This window comes from Strix aluco, chromosome 4 (assembly GCF_031877795.1).
Source record: "Strix aluco isolate bStrAlu1 chromosome 4, bStrAlu1.hap1, whole genome shotgun sequence".
NCBI lineage: Eukaryota > Metazoa > Chordata > Aves > Strigiformes > Strigidae > Strix > Strix aluco.
This window is the reverse complement of record NC_133934.1, coordinates 82,608,408-82,623,438: the sequence shown is the minus strand read 5'-3', so window position 1 is coordinate 82,623,438 and position 15,031 is coordinate 82,608,408. Positions and strand designations below refer to the sequence as shown.

Sequence of the window (15,031 nt, the reverse complement as noted above, 5' to 3'; positions counted from 1 at the left end):
GGGGGGGGCGCAGACAATACATGACACTAACTTGTATCTGGAAGTGTTACGTGATAGTTTTGCAGCTTTTTCATGGCTTCTCTCAAGACAGGACACAGAAGTACTAAGCACACCCCTAAAACAAGATCTAGTTGGAAATTAGGATGTCACTCGTCTGCAAAATGACAGGACCATCCAGAAGCAAGAAACACAAGCTACTGTCATCTAAATTCTATCTTTTTGAAATACGTCTAGCCAATTCTAGTAACCTTTCAGTCACCAGACAAACCCTTCCACCTGAAGATAATTCACCTTCCAGGAAGGGCCTCTGTACACCACAAAGAAAACTTCACTAAAGCCCTAATATGTCGGCAAGAAATCCACTGTCTTCCAGCTCCATATCTTCCTCTCATATACGAGTGACTGGAGAACCTTATTCAAACACCTTAATCATGAGGTCTGAGGCTTGTTTCTTTCCATGCCTTCTCTCCAGACCCACAGATCTGGCACTCTTCAATGAATAGGAGCCTAGTCTTCACAGAAGAGGTGTTAGAAACATCCCCTTGCAAGTCACTCACGCCACCATCGCTACGCACTCCTGACAAATGGCAATTTGAATCTCTTCCTGTGAAAGACAGAAATCAGGGTGGCTTTCATTTTCTGCAGAGGTGAGACTTTACCAACCCAGCAAAATACCCAACGAGCAATATACGTTTCACTCTAAAAAGCAGTACACAGGAAGGGCAGGAGTCTTTAGTGCCAGGTCTCAGATGAGTCATGGACTAAACATCTCCCCCAAAGGCAATACTCCTGCCATCTAGCTGATCCACAGCAACTGCAGCACACGGCGGCATTCGCAGCTGCCCAGCCCACTACGGAAGCCAGTGGGTGCACAGGATTCCCGTTTGCTGCCCAGGACAAAGGCAGGAGGTGGAACACAGAAAGGACAAAGCAGAGTGTCGTGGTGTGAGGTTAAACAGTAGATTATCTAGCAAGGTACAAGATTGGGACCTTACTTTTGAGGAGGAAACGAGCAAGAAAACAAGGCAAGCTTTTCCCCACGAGCATTTACTGATTTGCATAAAGATGGGAAGCTGCCCATATAGTTTCTGTGCCTCGGAACCCTTTTCACAGCACTTTATTGCAGAGTTGGGCACCGCTGCTACCTCGTTTAAATCAAGGAAGTCTGAAGTGTTAAGAACGCCACAGCTTCAGAAGGTGACCCCTGCCTGTAGATTACAAAGTGGACAGAGAACCTTTTTAAATACCAACTGAAATATCCATTCCCAGCATCTCACTGTTCTCCCATTCTGTAACATCAGCAATATATTAAACACACATAGCCCCCCATCTCACATTAGCTATTTCAAAACACATTCTAAAAACGCAGTCACAGTTACTCAGTTTCATACTCCATACCAGATACCTGAAAGTCAGGCATTACAGCACCTAAATTATACAATGGAACCAAATCATACAGTATAGCTAAGCTCCCATTACAGAAGGGAAAAAAAAAAAAAAGCTTGCAAGTTCTTTTCAATCAAGTTCACAACCAAAACTACAGACAAATCACATGCTTACTTTCAACAAAAACATTAGCAGGAGGCAGATGCTGACTGGACTGATAGTTTCCATTTGTTTATTTAACAGTCATGCACCATTACCAACATTAGTCATTTAGTTCCTACTCCCCCTGCCCCCCAGTTGCACTGTTTTAAGGTTTATCAGTAATTATACTTCTGTATCATTGGCCATTTTTTTTTAACATGTCTATAACTCTGCATAAAGAACCCTTTTCGGGGTTTTTTGTCGGGTTTTTTTTTTTAAGCATTACTTGATTCCAAGGTCCACCTGAATCATTAATAATCCTGCAAAAAACAACTGTCTTTAGGAATGCAGTTCTAATCCCAAGAAGGGCAAAGAGCATAAGTTAAAGACTTATATAAGACATATAATAATGGACTACTAGAATTTAAAAGTTGCAGGATCTTCAAAGCCTTTATTCAGCAATTCTACAGCAACAGACAGGGTTTACCTTATTCTACCAAACAGCTCCCCACTCACCCCCATCCCAGTCCTGGGAAAGCAACTAGTACAATCCCCACCCAAACCTTCACAGTTTAATAAAGGAACCCATTTGTGAGAGATTTATCAAGCAAACATTCAGCATCCTGGACTCCATAACCACATACTTCCCAGTCCACTGCAAAATACTACAGGTTCTCTTCCTGCTTTTTTATAAGAGAAATTGCTCTCCCACTGCAGTGACCATTTAACCTGCCACTTACTGGTGCCTCCAGCCTTTCAGCATTCCCGTAAGAAAGAATAAATAAGCTACACGTCACCCTATGCACTGTTACAGTTACTGTTTTACAGGACTAGCCCAGTATATATATGGGTGTATATATATACACACACGAGAGATTTGGAGTATATAAGTGGGGCAAACAGAATAGACTTCATTTCACTAATTTATTTCTGTAACTTCTGTCCACACAACAGAGAACAACTGCTGATGGCAAAGGGGAGAGGCGGCGAGGGTGAGGGGGTGTGACACGAACATGCATAACACACTTTCATAGAACAGATGATTCCTAAGTGATTACTCTGGTTTTGATTTTTCAGTTGCAAAGGAAAGCTAACCCAGTAGCTCTTTAAGTGTTGCCTTCTTCAGTTGCATCAACAAAATAGAATAGGTTTTTGCCTGAACAACTCACTTCCAGCTTTTCAGTCACACCAAAATAATCTGAATTTGCCGTGTAGTGCATATGAAATTTTTTTGCTAGATGTGTGTAGAAAAACATCAATAGAACTACTCATATGCAAGCTGCAGTAAAAAGACTTGCAGAGCACTTCACAGGAGGCAACAGAGCACATCCTATTCCCACTAGCCATCCTCATTTAAATATCATCTCAAGGCAGCTATTAACAAGAAAATCATGCCTGGGACAGAGCTGCTCCCAGCTCCCTAGTTATTACTAGAGGAATCCAGCGCAGTGGAAGGCATTAGGTTTTCTGCTCCACAAATTAGTTTCTATTTAGAAACTACTTATGCCTATTTGTGAAGCTTGGGAATCCAAAGCACTGCAAGCTCCTCACAAATTACAAGCTTCCGGTGTCAGCACAAAGACTACAGTGTATCAGGAAAAGGTACAACTGCAACTCATGCAGCATCATTCTTTAGCAAATTTGATTACAGCGGTTGTGCAAGAATGCATCTCGATTGCTATCTGCTCTAAATATGGAACACTGCATACTGGAAACTACAGTCTCCACTGGCCACACGTGGTATTAAAAAAAGCAGGTGGCAACAGTATCCTGTTTTATGTAAATCAGTTAGAGCCCTCAGATTCCTGGCAAATGGCCAGAGCTCCCATACAAAGTCTGAAGGTTTCCCAGAGGGGGGAAAAAAAAAAAAAAAGACCGAACTATTTTTTTGGACAGGCAATAATATGCCCTAGCACGATACCAAGTCTAACAGAAAAATCCAGAATTAGTTAAAGCAGGAATGTAATCTAAATTAGGACATTAGTAATTAGGTCAAGTTAATACCAAAACCCATCATGCAAAATGTTATGAAGAGGCCAGCAAGGCCTCTAGGGGCTGGGGAAGACACTTGAATGGCAGAAAGTTAGCTAACTGTAATTAGTGATTATGAACAAAAACTTTCTTCCAGATTGACCCATTTAAAATAAATAGAAGTTCTTTAAAAAGATATGCATAAATTTAATGTATGCAAGACTGATTTTGACAGAAAAGATTCTTAGAGGGTTTTATACACAGAAACACCTAAGGTAGTAAGTAGCTATTTCACATCCAATGACTGAACTGTAAAGCTTATTTAATCTCTGCAACAGATTAAGCTTCATCCTTAAGGTTCATAAAGAACTTCATGACCACATAAAGACAGAAGCTATAAATCCTTTAAGTTACCAACTTATCTAATTAAAAAAAAAAAGTCAGAACACCATGTCAAGTGGTATACAGTTCAGAATGACTGCAGGTTCCCCAAGAGATGGTAAAACAAATATACAGATAGTGATAGAAACCACAAAAACTCATTTTTACCTTTCATGAGACTTGAAATCTTAACACACAAAACCAAAAAAAAAAACAAAATCACATGATGATTTTCAGAAGACTGGGACTTCTCAGCAAGCTTGTACATGCATCTGCATGTACAACTGACTAGCCACCGAGTACTGAACACCATACCAAACCAATACTGCCTTGAAAAAGAATTAAGCAAATACCTCATCTCTGATTTTCCTCAACCACCAGTATTCATCCAGTCCAGCCACTTCAAAAAACTTCTCTTTACTCACACTTCTCTTGAATCTGCACCCTTTGATGCATCCCTCCAATAATCTCTTTCAATGGACATGAATAATTATCTATTTTTATCCCACTCTGCAATGCCCAGCCTTCACAGCAACCTTAATGTGCCATCCACCTATTTCCCTGATGCTTTTGACTAATTTCATTCTATTCCCTAATCCGCAAATGTTTTTCCTGAGCCAGTCCATATGGCCACTCCGTTCCTGTGTTATCTGCACTACTGGGTCAGGCCGATGGTCCATCCAGCCCAGTATTGGCTGACAGAGGTGATACAAAATACTCCTTAGAGAGAGAGAGAGAGAGAGAGAGAGAGAGGCAGAGAGAGAGAGAAGCAACCACAACAGATACCTGACTCTCTCTGCTTTGTTACAGGACACCAACTAGAAAAATCTGTCATTGAACTGATGCATTCCCCTATAAAGGGGAATTCTAAGTATGCTGTGAACACACTGTAAACAGGCTTACTTGTGGACTGCTAATTAAAAATTGTCTATCAAGACAATTTTTTTAAGACATGTTATTAAGACATAATATACGTAAAGGCCTGCTTCAGCCTTGCTTTTTTAGCTTTATTTTAGGTTTGTACAGGATGCCAACACTTCTGGAAAACACAGAGCACGTCATTCACAGGCTTTCAGACACCTGAACCTTCAGATTGGTCATCAGAAGCTATAAAAATTGGCCAGTTAAAGGACAAGTGAGAGAATCTGAACATTTTCCTGGGCAGTCTTAAGATTTTGTCCTCAATATTTTGTCACCCTACAGTGCATTTTAAGTTGCAGTTCCAGAAGTTGATACCACAGCCAAAGTACAAATCAGCTGCTCTTCATAGTCTAGATTGTCAGCGTGTCTAATTCAAGACTGCGGTTACCACCTCACTTACTACATTCCATGCCTTTCTCAGCTGACCACAAAATTCCCCTAAATTCCTACACTTACTACACAGGGTGATACTTTCACTAACTACAAAGTAGTGTCCAAGTTGTGTGGATACCTAAAAAAAACCAAATACACATTATTTCAACAGTAAGTGTATCCACACCTACTCAGAATACACTGTAACAAGATGGAGGTCTGGAATTCTTATTTTAAGTGAAGGACAAGTGACTCCCATTATTCAATAATTCTGAACTAGGTAAAGTCTGGTGAAAGACATCTCTCGGCCTCATTTAGTCAGCTAAACTTACCAGAATAATCTTTTACCAGATCCCAAATTAGGCGTCTTCAAAACCATGAAGACGACTTGGAATCAAGGAGTCTGAATTCATTCATCAAACTGGGCACAAGCCTCCCACTCTGAAGGGGCCAGCAAGAAGTAAGTTTGCATCTGATGTATTTTATAAAAAGGACATTGAGACAGATTTGGAAGCATTACAGATCTTTTGCTGAATTCCACTCATTCACCAAGAGTAAAACCACTAAGACAGCTGACTGTCCAGTTTACTATGACTTTCTTTTAAAAAAAAACCTACAAGTTTGATGCAGCTAAAGCCACAGACTTACCTTATCTATACTGTGAATGGACAGAAGTGACTGAACTAGGATAACTGTAGCCAGAGGTGTACTTACTGGGAACCTACTATGGAAAACTGCCTATATTAAGAAACGCGCAATATTCACTGATGCTCTAGAAACGGTTTGGTTACTCTCGTTATCAGCGTTTATAAGTGTATATAGAACATAAATCCTAGCATGCTCTAAAAGCATACAGTAAGGTAATTAAAACAATGCATTGTTATGAAGACATTTATGGTGCATTTTTACTACTGCGACACATTTAATTCTATCAGCATTAGCTTTGGGGGTTTTCTACAAGGAGGTACATGCAAAAAAAGTCTATGACCAGAGATTAAAAAGGGGGAATTTCTACTTCATAAAATCCACTGTGTTTCAGAAGCATTCATATCAAATTAGAAACCTGTTGTTTCAGCAGGTGATGCCATTAGCTTTCAATATGAATAATGATAAAGAGTTTATAGTGCAGAAACCATAGCATTGGCATGACAAAATGAGCAGAGGGCACATGAGAAGGTGGTAAACTAGTGGCAGTCCTGACACTTGCCTCAGATTTGTTCTATAAAACAAGCCAAGTGGGGTTGGGTGAGAAGGTTACTTTAAAAAGAAGAAACAAGGAAATAAACAGTAAGAATTTTTAAAAGTTATGTTGATTTTTGCCTGTGGTTTTTGTAAAGTCTGGCAGAAGTGAGAGAGTTGACAAATTAAGTTGTTCAAGTAATTTTAGTCTTTGCTCCTCAGATCCCATTATTTTACCTCCAAAGGTGATAAAAACTAAGATTTCTTTATCATTTCCACTCCATCACTAGGGGACTCTTGGAGAGGACCTTATAATCAATGAACAGAATCAGAAGGAACAGCACATTCTCCTCACCAAAGAGACAGACGGAACATTAAAAAAAAGCCTTTGCAACACAGATCAAGGGGAAAAAAAGGAACCGAAACAAATAACTAAATCTATATTACAGTCAACAAAACAATTAGAAGTGTCAAAGCTTTTTAAAACAAAACTGGCTTAGAGCAAGGCACGGCATTTCTTTAGAGAAGAGCAGAAACTCTAGAATACCTGTTGTCTCCACGCACTAGTCGACTTGAGACCTCAGTAAATTCTACCACGAGGTCCCCAAACTGAATTATACCAACACCACAGAGAAAGACAATAGTTGTACAGTCATCTGCTTGAAGTATAGCAGAATTTTGCCAGAATATCCATTTCCCATTCAAGCCTAATAATGCAGCATTAGTTAACCCCAGCGCATACAGCATTCATTATGAACACACTTGTCAGTGAGAGCCCTTTACCTACTGAAAGACAAGGGTATCCAGTGACCTAAGCTTTATATATGAACAAGAAACTTGTAATAACTTGGAAACAAGACAACACTGACATATGATACAGGACAAGTCCGTTTAGAACAGAGTAGACCAGAAGCTCCACCCAGAATTTTAACCTGGAAAAGATTTTGCAGGACCTCCTATATATCCGATGGAGGTTGCACAGCCTTCAGAACTGAATTCGTTCTCTACACCTGAAAACTTCAGATCATAAAAATCTTCTCTGGCACTAGTAGCACAGTACTGTAATTAATTTTACATATATATACGGTTTTGAGTTTTGACAACTGCTGAATTATTTCTACTATTCTATCTGAAAGTTTCTTCATTAGTAGGAGGTTCTCTTTTACTATGAAAAACACGTAGTTGTTTTAAGTTAGTAACAGATCCCACTGTAAATAATTTATTTTTCCAATCCATCATCTTCTCCTACCAGGAGGTTTTTTATTTTCATAAACTGGGAGGGGAGAGCAGGTATGAGGTAATGAACAGGAATTCACCTGATTTGTATACAGAGGAAATGCAAGGAGTTATTGCTGCCCAAAGTCAATTAAAAATATAATTCACAATGCATGAAAAATATATACCCATAGTTTAGCTTACTGTCTGTCAGAAAAGTAACAGAACAGATTAATGCTTGAACAAAAATGTGCTTTCAAAGCTTTCCACAGAATAATAAGCTTCTTCAAAGTCAGTATTTTCCTTCTCTGTTTTAAGAAGTTCTGAAATACACACAGCCATATCTAACATGGGCTGGAAAACTAGGTTCTCGGAGAACCCTGACCAAAACAAAGCAGATCAATTTGAGTATTTCTAAGAGCAGAATTTCCAGAGACAATAAAATGAGACTACTAGGTTTTTGATGCATGCGCACTGTTATGCTGCTGGACAGAGAAGATGTTACAGGTGGTTCTCAGCTCCAAGATCCAACACTGCTGGACTGAACAAGTTATTTGCTCAAGTAACCAGGACTACAGAAGCTTAAATTTCTTTAATAAGGAGCGGGTCAATTACCGTGCACTTCAGATTTTTTGCCTTCTGAGTTTTTCCCATATAAAGCATGATCACCTCTTAAATCCTTAGAGATGATGAATATCACGACGGCACGTGGGATGTCTCTTGACTCTCCATCACAGACAAAGAAATTCACCATAACTTCCATATGCTACAGCAAGCTTGAAGAGCATAATTAAAAGCAACATGTTTGCTCAAGAAATAAAAATTAGGTCAGCTAACCTGCCTTTTTAAAAAAAATTAACTCTTTACATTTTGGGGTGGTTATGCTATGAAGAATAAGCATGTAAAAACACCTTTCAACACAGATTTGCCCAGCCCTCCTTCCACTCTGCTCTGAAGATGTCTCACTTTAGGGAACAAAAAATCCTCCAAATGCCGTCCATCTCCTCCTTTCAAAATACAAGCAGTGAGCTAGCTGATTTCTGCTAATGCAACTGAGCTAGCGCAATTATGAGTCACCAAACTGAATGAAACCCAATAGGAGGGGATATGTTGAGCTTAACCCCATTAGTAACTACAGATCACAGCATGACTGTCATACCGCCAACTGAACCTGCACACACATGAGTAAACTCGCTCCAAAAGCTACTCGGAAAGAAACCACCAGAAAAGCCATAGCTAAGAATCACTTTTTCATATAAAAGTTAAATCTTTTCCCTGTATGCGCACAGCAAAGTAAGTACACCATTGCTAACCAATACTTCACATGACTTAAATTATGATCAGTGTGATTTCAGAGGTATTAATCGCCAAAACGAAGAGGTCACAGCTAACAACTGAATGGAGGGAGAACTCAATGACAGATGAGTATTGCTTTGTAGGGAGACTTAATATCCCAGAAAGCTCTATTAAAAAGTCAGCTTAACAGTTTCTTTAAAAAAAAAAAAAAAATCCAGAAAATAGATGCTTTCTGTAACAAAAACTATGAGTTTGTTGGCTGGTTTGATTTTTTTAAGCATTCCAGTTTTAATAAAAGCACAGAACATTGAGACATCTTCTCCTTCCAAATTAGCCACCAGAAGGTGATGTTTTCCCAGGACTCACAGAAACTGAGGGACCTATTTTTATATTTTTTTTTATATTACCCAAAAAGTTGCATTTTGTTCTCACGTAATCCAGGCAAAGTGTCCTTACTACCAAACTATTGGTTGTTTCATGATAGCTATCAACTGATGACTACTGCTCTGATAAAATACCATGGTGCAGAAGCATGAACTTTAGCCTCCCACATAGTAGGCAGGTCTGCTGGACCAGCTGGGGAATCATCTTGCAGAGGTCAGGAAGGTTGTTTCACTTGCAGAAAAAGTGAAAACACAGTTTCAAAATTTTCCAGGGCCAGAAACTCTCCTCTACTTCAATTTGGAAAATGAAGATCCACGAGAATGCAGTCCACAGGTCAAATTCTCCAGACCTCTTAAATCTAAAAGTCAAAGATTCTCTGAATCAAGCTGAATTTTTCGATCCTCTCTTGTCCAAAATGGAGCAGAAAAGGAATCCCAGGATCAAGGAGCCTCCACCTTTTTGATTTTTTATTATTCTGCTGAACCTCTTTCCACTGCTGCCGTAAAATACACCTCCAATACACCACTCAAAACACCATGCTAGAAACAGAGCAAAATATAACACACTCACGCACAATTTCCCCTCGCACAAGTGTCCTAAATCGTAAACTATCTACCAGAATTTCCTTTTGAACCTCATGGCCATATAATCTGAACACCGGATTTTGTCAAGGACAATTGTCAAGTGGACTCTAAGTAACTTAAATCACTTGAAGCATCCACAAAACCTCTGATCTGCACTTCATTTTTGCCAGTACTGCAATTCCTCTGTATTGAGACTTTCATCCAAACAATTTAGAGCATTACATTCTGTCAATATGAAAATATTCAAAAAATAAACATTTATCATAACCCAAGAAGATAACATCAAAAAAACATTAAACAGACATAGCACACACAAATATTTAGTGACCATTATAACTTGCAAGTAGCAAATACTACTAACAAAATAACCGAAATGCAAATAGCACTTAAAAACCAGTATGCTTTTTGTGTCAACTTTCCTTGTTACCGAGGTTTACACTATTACACGCTCTCACTTCCTGGTTTGTCAGAAACCACGCTGCTTTAAAGTCAAAGGTGCTCACTAAAAGGAAGAAGGAGGAACGAAGAGTATTTTTAAGAGATGTTTTGAGATCTCTGATAATAGCAGAGTATCTTTGTAAACTTTAAGACAGTTTTTTCTCCTAATGTTTGGTCTCCTTCAGCAAGCAAACATTAACAACTAGCCTAATTGTTTTAAATGTAGCCCAAGAAGTTCAGGGTGTATATTATGTTTGCAGCTTCAACAGGAAAAGTTGTATCCTCAATTTTTAGTGAGATCTGTTACAAAGAATTATATAAATCCATTCTGTATTCAGCAAATTGCAGCCCACTACCTAATTCATGAATAAAAAACAAGGACATTGAAACCACATTCTACTCTTCCCACTAAGCAGAGTAAGTAAAGCACTTGAATGAACTGCTCCCCGACACCCCCAGTCCCTGTAGACAGAACGTGAAAGTTCTGACTACTTCCAAAGCAAACAGAAAGCAAAAAAGGGACATAAACAACTTCACAGGAAAAGTTGTTTTGGCTAAAAGCAACAACATGTGTGTTTTGATGACAGTTTGAGTTACTAAATCAACATTTAACTTTCTTGTTGAGTACACCTGTTGAATGTTTAAACATAACTATACACTTATCAGTTCTAAATAAAGCAACAATTTCTCTGAGGTAAAGGAAGGAGGATGCTGTTTAGAGTTGTTTCAAGCTTAAATGTAAATATTGAGGCTCACATGCTTTATTTTCAGCTTTTGTGATCCATAAGTAAAAAGAAACTAGCTGAAATGTAGTATGGTGAAAGTGCCAACGTGTAAAAAATTACTGACAGAAAAATACCATCAAAAAAGCACGGGATTCTTCCGCACACATATGCTGATCCTTTCTCTCATGCCCAAAAAGGCAATCAACTTACCAGATTAAACACAGTTTCGACTATGTCTCTGTTGGAGACTTCACCAACTTCCACCAGTCCTGTCAGCACAGCAAATTTCATCTTGATGCCTCGAATGGGGACTCCTGGATTCAAAGGCTGCATCACACTTCCCCTTTCGGCAGCATTTCCTTCTTTCCCCGCTCCTCCTCCATTACCTCCTCCTCCATCATCACCTGTTGGCTGAGCAACTTGTTTGTCTTCACTCGCCATGGCTAGTTCACTTCAGGTTACGACTCTCAACGCCAGTCGCCGCGAAGAAGGAGCGACTCGGGCTGCCGGGGAGGTAACCGGCGGCCCGTTCCTCCTCTCCTTCGGCTCCGGCTCCTGAGGAAACCCGCGGCCGGCGGGGGCGGCAGGCAGGGCGGCAGGCAGGCAGGGCGGCAGGCAGGCAGGGCGGCAGGCAGGCAGGGCGGCAGGCAGGCAGGACGCGCCCTCAGAGTCCCAGCTCCCTCCTCAGCAGGAGGCGTCTGTCAGCAGCTCTCTGCCCCAAGGCAGGTATTTACAGCCCTGAAGGACGACCCGAGAGTCGGTTTTTCCGATTCGCGGGGCGTCGGGCGCTCCCCACAAACCCGAGGCTCCCACCTCCAGCCAGCGGCCCCCGTCCCCTGCCCCGCACCGGGGAGGCGGCAGCGCCCGCGGAACTCCCCGCAGCCCCGCCGCACGGTGAGGGCCGCGCTCCGAACGCGGTCGTGAGGGGTTTAATCTTTTTTTATTATTATCATTATTATTAAATTTTTTTTGGAAAAGGGAATACGCTTCTCCTTCCCGCCCAGCTCCCTGTCCGCCGCCTCCTGCCCTCACACCGCCGGCCGGACAGGTGCAGCGACCCGCCGCCGCGCAAGTTCGCACTCACCGCTGCCTGCCCGGTGCTGCCGATGAGGGGACGCGGGCTGCCCTGACGCCCGGCTCCGGGAGGGCCGGGGGGCGGCTGTTCCGCTCCGCTCTGCCCCACTCGCCGGCTGCACAGCACCCACCCCTCTCTCCGAAAGGCGCCTGAACTTTCAGCCGCCGCCGCTTCACGCCGCCGACGCCTCCATCAGCCCCGTCGCTTCCTGCCGCCCGCTGCCGCCATGACAGCGCGGAGCCCCCGGAGCGCCGCCGGCTGAGGGAACGCTGCGACTGCGCCTGCGCGGGGCGGGGCGTCAGGCGCGCGGGGCTGGCGCGCGGCGGCGGCGGCTCGCGCACGCCCAGGTGCGCCCAGGTGAGCGGCGCGCGCGCGCCCGCGCGGGAGCGGGACGGGGCGGGGCGGGGCGGGGCGGGGCGGGGCGGTGCCCTCCCTCCTCGCGCCGTTCCCGCCTCAGCCGCGTCCCCTCAGGGGCGCCGCCGGTCCGGCCGCTCACCTGGGGCGGGGCGGGGCGGGGCGGGGCGGGGCGAGGCGGGGGCCGACTTGCCCTGAACTTTCTCGGGCTGTTCCGTAACTCTCGGAAGTCTGTCGTTGCTGAGAAGTTTTTATTTTGAAGGGAAGCTGCTACAAGTGTACTTGAAATTGCTAATGTACAGGGACCTGTAAAATTAGACATTTAGTTTTAACGTTAGACATCACTTGTGTTTTACTAGCTTTTATTTTTCCCATATTTTACTGCAATGTATGTAATTTCATTTATACTTTTTCCTAACTACCCTCTGTAGTCATTACCCACTTGTAAGATGTTTTGAAACCTTTAACTCCTTGCCTAGTGAAGATAAGACAGACCTTGGACAGTCTGAAAAGCTCCCTGAGTACATCCCTAATAGCACGAACCTAAGAAACAAGGGTCTAAGACGCCGCCAGTGTCAAGATAAGTGACTGGAAGCTGGTCTGAACTAACCTTCTTGGAACATACAGGAGCTGAAGGACGGATGAGGTCACTCTATGACATATGGACACAAGAAACCTAAATTTCACTGAGCGACAGTGTGAGGAAGGCTGTGTGGACCCCTAAGGAGGGGAGAAGACCCTCACTCTATTTTTACTACGCATGCTCAGGCTATGTAAATGAATTCGGAGAATCCATTAGCATAAGACTGCCTTTTCTAAGAAATCTGATGCATACGTATGCTTTTTGTGTATATTAGTCAGAGTTTTGTTAGTAAGCACGGCACTTGTTGTGGAGCGATCCCCAGTGCTGCCCAGCGCTGCGAATAAAGAATCCCTGCTGAACAGTTAGACTCAGTCCTGACTGATGAGTAAAGCTCTTTGTTTCAGGGCGAGTTTCGGTTTTGGTTTGGGGGGTTTGAGGGGTTTTTTTAAATAATAAAAGCCACCATACGCGAACAGCGGAACCTCCTCCTCCAGGCGCTGCTACGGGCGACGGGGGATCTCCGGCCAAGCAGCGCCGGGCCGTCGGGAGGCAGCGGGCGGGCTACCTGGGGTGAGGCTGTGACTACCTGCGGGCGGCGGGGAAGGCAGGGCGGGTGGCCCCGCTGCTGCCCCCTCCAACCCGCCCTTGTCCCTGCGCCCCGCCTCTGCCGGGACCGGCTGTGGAGGTGAACTAGTCACAGCGATCGAACGGCAGCCCAAGGCGAGCCGAATGCCCGCTGCCGGAGGAGGGGTGTCACATTTTTAAAGGTGGGGACCAGCCTCTGAAGGCAGGGACGGACCTGCCATCGCGTGCACGCGTTTGCACATGCGAATTGTTGCCTAAATATCCCATTGGTAACCTCCACGTAAAACCGCGGGTCCTGGCGGTTTTAAAGTACGAGAATTGGTGCCCTTTCTGCGCTTCCTTCTAAGGTGACGTGAGCTACAAATACGCGTCTGTGTTGACTCAAATGCAAAGAACCTTTTGTTCGACCTTTTAAACGAACCTCTTTGATATTAATCTGAATACCTGCTAATAAAGAATTAAGAGGGTCTGTTCCTCCGAACTTGTCATTCAAGGAGTCTTCAACTCTGCACTTTTATTCAGACCGCTTGTGTTAATAAGGAGTATACATCCTAAGAACCGCGGGATCTCCTACCAGCTGTTTAATAGACAGGCAAATGTATGAATTTTATTAACAAAGTATCACAGCAACATGACAGCATCAAAGATTTCCAAAGGAAGGATCATTTCAGGGATGTGGGTATAACTTGCAAATAGATAGATAGAGGGAAAAAAATATAAATGTATGTACATTTTAATGCTTCACAAATATGCTTAACATCCTCTGTGATATAAAAAGCTGTCATTTGTTTTTCTACAGAGGGAAAGGGAATGGATCTTTGAATCCGTAGAAATTTCTGTTTTGAAATCTGACTCTAGTGAAACTCCTAAGACAGCCAATGGGTGTTTTGCCTGGGAAATAAAAATTGCACCTTATTCTTGATATTGCACCATGTTCGGGACAGAATTGTTTGCATGTATGCCTCCCTGGCTGTGTTTACACAACAGAGGTACAAACAGAACCAAACCACAGGTTTTCTGGAAAATGGCTTTCTGAAGTGGCATGCAATGTTCCTGATAAGCATGCTAAAGAAGATTGTAAATATTAACTATTATTCTAACTGGATATATTAATATTAAATAATGTTTGAACTTGTCTGTGGCCTCATTTGGGAATGGCATAGGTTGTGTGTGCTGGTATCAAATTTCCTATGGTTTTGGGGTAAAAAATAAAAGACACTCCGGAACATTTTCATTCCCTTCTGACATAATTTTCTTACATTCTACAGATAAATGTAACAATGTATGTCAAGACTAGAATATTTCATAGCTGCTTTTCTGTTTGAATTTCCAAGTCCTAAGAAAGGAGTAAGCTCCTTTTTTTCTCTTTCTTTCGTCTCCCTTAGTTACATGCATGCATTATTAGGAAGAGATGATAATCTCTAATTCAAGTAGCAAACAT

At 42.6% G+C, this 15,031-nt stretch overlaps 1 protein-coding gene across 1 annotated transcript in view; it reads right to left on the bottom strand.

Moving 5' to 3' along the window:
* The window catches only part of LRBA (LPS responsive beige-like anchor protein), a 424,995-nt gene extending 412,670 nt beyond the window's left edge, over nucleotides 1-12,325 (bottom strand). Inside the window, exons 1-2 of the mRNA XM_074821286.1 lie at nucleotides 12,078-12,325; nucleotides 11,204-11,731 (exon numbers count right to left, since the gene is read on the bottom strand). Of these exons, the coding sequence (XP_074677387.1) occupies nucleotides 11,204-11,434 (231 nt within the window). The 5' untranslated portion in view covers nucleotides 11,435-11,731; nucleotides 12,078-12,325. The remainder of the gene's footprint in view (nucleotides 1-11,203; nucleotides 11,732-12,077) is intronic.
* Between the last annotated feature and the right edge of the window lie 2,706 nt (nucleotides 12,326-15,031).